This window comes from Hordeum vulgare, chromosome 4H (genome assembly GCF_904849725.1).
Source record: "Hordeum vulgare subsp. vulgare chromosome 4H, MorexV3_pseudomolecules_assembly, whole genome shotgun sequence".
In the NCBI taxonomy this organism is placed as follows: Eukaryota; Viridiplantae; Streptophyta; class Magnoliopsida; order Poales; family Poaceae; genus Hordeum; species Hordeum vulgare.
In genome coordinates, this window is record NC_058521.1 from 588,478,599 (window position 1) to 588,485,042 (window position 6,444).

Sequence of the window (6,444 nt, forward strand, 5' to 3'; positions counted from 1 at the left end):
GTCATTTGCACATCCGGCTTCTGTAATGCTTTGATTTGGTTCTTCCTTCTTCGGCGGCTAGCACGTAGATGGAAAAAATGGGTGTTCTTGTCTCCATGAACAAGCCAATCCATTCTAGCTCGCTGTCTCCACAAGATTTCCTCTCTATGAAATAGTTCAACCAGTCGGTCCCCAATCTTTGTCTCTTGCCTCGATGGTCCGGTTCTACCTGGTATTTCCCGCAGTACTTTAAGCTCTTGTTTTAGATCCGCTATCTCCTTTCGAACATTGCCAAAGTGCGTGCGATCCCATGCCGTAAGTTCTCCTGACAGCGAGAGGAGCTTGTCTTTAACCTGGCCAACCGAGTCTCCCGGACCAAGAGCCCATTTACCACTCACAACTTCCTTCAGTGATTGCTCCCGCTCCCAACAAACCTCATATTTGAAAGGCTTCGGCCCCCGTCTGCCCCCTTGCATTTCTTGCAACCGCAGCAGAAGAGGAGCATGATCCGATGTAGCTGCTGTTAGATGTTCCACCGAGGCAGTGGGGTAGGCTATCATCAAATCTGGATTTGCAACACCCCTATCCAATCTGACTCTCGTAAAACTTCCTCCAGCGACCTTCTTCTCAAAAGTCCAAGATTGTCCTTTGTATCCTATGTCGATCAGACCACATGTATCAAGTGCGTCGCGGAATGCATCCATCTGTGCTTGGCTGCGGTTACCCACTCCGTCATGTTCGTGTGCATGGATTACCTCGTTGAAGTCTCCTATCACCACCCATGGCAAACTGCCCGTCCCTGTAATGCCTCGTAGCATATCCCAAGTTCTATGTCTTTCGCTCACTTGGGATTCACCATAGACGAAGGTGATCCTGGTCTCTATGCCCGTTAGTTCTTTTACAAGAGTATCAATATGGTATTCCGAGTAACCAAGAATTTCCAGCTTTATTTCTTCATTCCAAAAAATGCCTAGTCCCCCACTTCTACCAGAGCTGCTTACAGCAAAAGTTTTATTGTATTCTAGAGATCCTACCAGACCCTCTACACGAGAACCTTCTATTTACGTCTCAAGTATGCATACAATACAAGGGGCAAATTGCTTCGAGAGGTCCCGAAGCTCTCGAACTGTCGCCGGTTTGCCAACCCCACGACAGTTCCACACTAAGCAACTCATTGCGCTAGGCGCGACCCACTATTGGGGCCCACCAAACGCGCATCATTGTTAGTACTTGCCACTCTATTCTTCCCCTGGTTCTTTTCTGTCGTGGACAGGTTGGTCTTGGATCTCTTTGGTTCATGTTTGGACGAAGGACTGGTCGGAACAGAGGTGTCTGGGAGCATGGGAATATCTCCCTGTGTTGACGATGTGGTTCCTGGAGCAGCGAGTAATGGCATGTTTCCGAGGGAACCTCTCTTACGGTTCATGTCTGCCTCCTCCATATCGGCATCGACACCATCCTCATTCATAAACCTCTCATTAGCAGTTTGTCCTTGGCCCTGGCCGCCTCGACCAGAACGTCCATTGCCACAACCTCCTTGAGCTCTTGTTCCTCTTCCAGCTCTCCCTTCGCCAGGCCCACGACCCGGTCCCAGGAACCAAGTAGCACGCAGATCCTTGAAGACTAGGGCTTTGGGTGGGTGAACCCCGTCTCCGCATTCCTTGTGCAGGTGCCCTAGATGGCCATAGACGGCGCACCAGTCAGGCAGCCTTTCATATTTGACAATAAAGATCTCCCTCTTCCTGTTCTTGACCAACGAAAACAGTGTTCCTCAAAGGTTCTCTGACATTGATCTTGACACGAACACGAAAGAAGTTCCCTTCGAAGTCCTGGGATTTTGGCTCGGCGAAAACGAACTCACCGATAGTGGCAGCTAGCGACTTGATCAGCGGGAAGTAGCCCTCCGGGAAATCGTGCATCTGCGCCCAGATCTCGATCTTGTCCAGAACAATGGTGGAGGGTCGAGTAAACCCATCATATGGCGCCATGACCACAGCCTTACCTTTGAACGACGAGGGACCTTCTTCCATGACCCTCTCCCAGTCTCCGAGGCACTGAAATTGGAGGGTGTAGAGATTCTCCTCAAGTGGGCGAATTTTTACTTCTTGCCCTAGATCCTAGGTGACCTTCATCGTGCGATAAAACCAATATTGGTTGTAGGATTTGGGTGTGTGCACTCTAGCGATCGCCATCCAACGTGTGGATTCTTCGGGCAGATACTTTTCATCGACCACTACATCTTGCAGATTCTCTTCGTTCAGACCTAGCTCCTCCATCATCGCCTCCAGATCAGAGGTACCCTAGGATGAAGCTTTCGACGCCATGATCTCTCTCGCCCGTGAAAAAACCGCGAGCGTTTTGACCCTAACCGAATCGCCGCCGTCCCCCGGCCGGGAGCACAAGGCCCCAGCTAGACGGTGGCGTGGGGAGGACGCAGGGGAGCAAGATCTCAACGTAGATGACGAACGCCGCCATCGCCTACGAGAGGACGAAAAACCCTAACGAGATGGGAGTGCGCTTTGTATCCCCTAGTCAGTTAAGGCGGTACGAAATGCGTTGGAGTTGCGTCATGTTGTGGCCGACAGCAGCGGGACAGCCCACTCGCGGTCAGGACCATGGGGCCAGCAACCCAGCCGCCTCACGTGATGGTGTACTTTTGGCCCACTTCCGCACTGCGCTCACTTGAAGAGGGGGATGTGGATCTATGCCACAGATGCAGATGCCAGGTGACGCAGCATGGATGATGGAAGAAAATGCTGTCGAGGACGCCGCATTCGGATCTTTGGGATCTTTCTTCAGAGATCGTATGCATTAACTGCTGCTGTATTGGCCGCCACAGATCATTTGAATCAAATGAAACTGAAAACAAAACTACTTAGTGCACAAACATGCTTCCCTAACCTAAAAACCTCATGCGACCTGAAAGTCCTATTCTACTCCCAAACTCAAATACTCCCTCATAAACAGTAAACTCGAATTTCTTCATAAAATAATTCAAAAAAATCTGATTTTTTTAATAAACTTTGACAAATGTATACATGCATACCAAAATTCATCCCAAAAAAAATTTGTGAAAGTCACGACGAAAAGAAAATCAACAGTCAAAAAGGTATTCAAAACTAGCATTTTTGAGGCATCTTTTTTTTTTTGCCACGACTTGCACAAATGTCATTTCGAGCTGAAATTTTGCAAGCATACAAAACTTTTGTCAAAGTTTATTAAAAAAAATCAGAATTGTTCGTTTTTTTAATATTTTTCCCGATTTTATTGTTCAAGAAACATGTAAGCTCGGGTTACGTCCCATGCGACCACCTTACTCCAATTAAAATGCAACTATAGAAGCACAGATGGCAGTCCATCACTCTTCATCTTGAATAAACATTACATGGTGTCCTTCCGCACCACAAACTGCTCACTCGGAAAAACACTGCCCAAGTCAAGATCAAAATCTCGTTATGATCGTTACATAGCACCGGCTCGCGAAAACGCCGGTGAGAATAGATAGCTCGCTACTGGTCAAAAATTACTCTCACAAAGGCACACATATCTATGGAGACAAGAGTTTTTATCCTTCTTCCCCATTATTGAAAAAATGTAAGGTATGCTTTGGACTATGTAAGGTCTGTCCCACGGGGGAGGGGACTTACGCCGCGGCCAACTTCATCTCCTGTTGGTCCTCGAGATTCAGAACGTCGAGCAACTTTGGCCAAGATTCAGGGATTCCTCCGGGCAAATCGAACTCCAGAACCTTCCCCTGCTTCTGATAGAAATCCTCCACGGGTTGGCTCTGGAAAGACAAGCAAGACAAAATGCTGATTGGTATTACTAGTTCCATCAGGCATGTCAGCAAAAGCAATTTAGGGATGCTGATGCTGCTCGGCACATTACTGCTAATGCTGATCCAGGAATCAAATTTAACTAGGTGGAATAAACTGCAAAGAATTATATATGAAGTGTGGAAATGCAGAGAATTAATACCATTTCATTGTAAATCCGCAGGCGATTTCTCACAACCTCTTCAGTGTCGTCATCTCGAGTAAGAAGCTTTGACATGCAGTTATTGGGGGGTAACAATGGTGACATGTATATTGGTGGTAGCCCATTTTCAGCCTTGACATCAATGCAGGCCAGATTGAAGTTCTTACCACACTGGCTACAAATACGTCTACCAAGGCATTTCTGTACTATGATATCTTCCCTCAACTTCAGATTAACCACCATATCAATGTCTGTAACTCCATCAAGAATTTCCTAAGCAAGGCATATGGAAGAAAAAAATTGTTAGTTTGGACCATCATGATTAAGTAAAAAAACATCAAAGATTATTTGATTGCAGCATTTGCTTGACACCAGTTAATCAAAACGTTATATACCAGCAAGCTAAGATAGAAAGATTTTTAGATATATCGCATTGCACTTCGACATATCAAGCCGGCAGGAAACCCATTAAATGAAATTGATGGAATTCAATCACCAAGTTCTTCATACCAGTAGAAATAAACAAAGCAGAAATGACTCATGATATGTAAAAAAATCCTCACCGCTTGGTTTACAGTGCGTGGAAACCCATCAAGAATAAAACCTGATTCGCCCTTCTCTTGTCCTTTCCTAAGCCGTTTAGATAAAAGATTGATGATAATTTCATCAGAAACCAGCTTTCCTTGATTAACAATTTCCTTAAGCTGCAGAAGAAAAACCGACCATGTCATTTCCAAAGGAAAGAAAAAGGATAATCAGATAAGAGCAAAGCTAATATAGCACGATCATGCAGCACCCATGTCAAGACACAGTAAAAAAAAAGTCCTTCTGATGCATTCATCATTGCCATTGATTAAATAAGAATGATACATTTATGGTTTGTAACCACCTTAGCAATAGACTCTGGGGGAAGCAATAGGATAAGTATATATTTACTCTTCCTGTCTATTCAGGATTGGAAGTATTAGAAAAAGTTCTAGTGAATAGGCTGCTTGCTTTCCCAATTAGAAGCATTAGAACGTTCAGGTGACTAGCCAGCTACACCTTTCCAACTGGAATAAAATAGCCAAAGGCAGAATCATAGGATATAATAATTAGAAGCATTAGAACGTTGGTGTCTATGAATTCAAAAACAATATTACTTTTGCTTGGCACTTCCGTTATCAATCTACATCTATAGAAGATGCAAAACTTCGACAAAATTATGATCTCAGGTCTGCAAATGGAGCCAGAATGGATCGCAATAGCACGCTGAGCACAAGTGGCTATCCTATCCAACTCAAGCTCAAGCAGTCCCCGACAGGATCCTGAAGATTAAGTCTGAATGTTCAGTACAAAATTAAAATCTTGACATCTGGATCTAAATAAATCCCATTTGGGTAGTACTTCACCGCTAAATTTCTTCGATAATCACTAGGAGCAAGGCCACACACCACAATTAGGCACATCCGAATTCACAGATCCAGATCGAGATCCGGAAATCAGCGGAGAGGGAAACGGGGGGAGGGGCAGTCACCTGCACGGCATCGGGCCCGGTGGAGGCGAGCTCGTCGCGGACGAGGTCGCCGGTGGCGATATGGGGCACGCCGAGGAGGCGGGAGAGGCGGCTGGCGTAGGTGCCCTTGCCAACGCCGGGGCAGCCGAGGAAGACCCACTGCACGTTCCTCTCGTGCGCCGGCCGACGCCTCCTCTCCGCCCCCGCGAACGGGAAGGCCGGCGCCGCCGCGGGAACCTGCTCGGGCGCCAGCGACGTCGCCATGCGCCTCCTGCCCGCGGCGACGGAGGATGTCGACGACGACGCCGCGGCGCGGAGCAGGCGCTGTACGGCCGCCATGGCGTGGCGGAGACGGAGGCGCGGGGTTTTAGGGTTCGGTGGCCCCTCGCCGTTTCCTCCGCCGGGTATTTGTACGCGAGCGCGGCGGCTTCGCGAGCACAGATGCGACGGGGGTGGGGGGAGCGGCTTGGAGGAGAAGACGATGCCGGGCTGAGGCGGGGGGGCCGTGGCACGGGTCCAGCGCCAACGCGTGCAGCGGCCCTACCTGTCGTTGTCCGTGGTCCTATGGACCGGGTGCATGCGTGGCGGGCGCGAGGTTAGAGCTGTTCGCGCCGGACGGGTTCCATCGCAGTAATAGTACTACATTTTGACCGTCCGATGCGAATGTGGATCTTTGTGCCTATGCGGAATCTGGATGCCGGAGAATATCCTTTCTCGTAGGTAGTAGTAGGGCTCATGAGCTGCTCGATCTACTCGAAAAGAAATAAGTTGAGCATTAATATTTTATGTAGATCGATTAAGGCTGGTCATAGTGGGGTAAGACTGGTTGTATCGTATCATACTGTATGCTAGTATCATGCATATGATATCACATTCGTAATGCATTGTATCATATCTTAGTGTCATAGGGTAGTTCATTTATTATCATGCAAGACACATAATAGTAGCACATCATTTAATATGATACGGTATCATGATATGATACTCAAACC

General features: G+C 47.5%; 1 protein-coding gene across 1 annotated transcript; it reads right to left on the minus strand.

Moving 5' to 3' along the window:
- Positions 1 to 3,301: 3,301 nt before the first annotated feature.
- On the minus strand, positions 3,302 to 5,894 carry LOC123449786 (probable adenylate kinase 1, chloroplastic). The gene is made up of 4 exons (XM_045127118.1): positions 5,474 to 5,894; positions 4,521 to 4,661; positions 3,958 to 4,230; positions 3,302 to 3,766 (listed from the first exon to the last, which is right to left on the minus strand). The coding sequence occupies exons 1-4, from the start codon at positions 5,789 to 5,791 to the stop codon at positions 3,623 to 3,625; spliced, it is 876 nt and encodes a 291-aa protein (XP_044983053.1). The 5' UTR covers positions 5,792 to 5,894; the 3' UTR covers positions 3,302 to 3,622.
- Positions 5,895 to 6,444: the final 550 nt, after the last annotated feature.

Bases quoted from the DNA above. Each gene is read 5' to 3' on its own strand.
- LOC123449786 (XM_045127118.1), bottom strand. From the start codon at position 5,791: ATGGCGGCCGTACAGCGCCTGCTCCGCGCCGCGGCGTCGTCGTCGACA. The intron at 4,662-5,473 runs GTGACTGCCCCT...TTTCTTCTGCAG, and splicing joins CCGGGCCCGATGCCGTGCAG to CTTAAGGAAATTGTTAATCA. The intron at 3,767-3,957 runs GTATTAATTCTC...TTGTCTTTCCAG, and splicing joins TGCGGATTTACAATGAAATG to AGCCAACCCGTGGAGGATTT.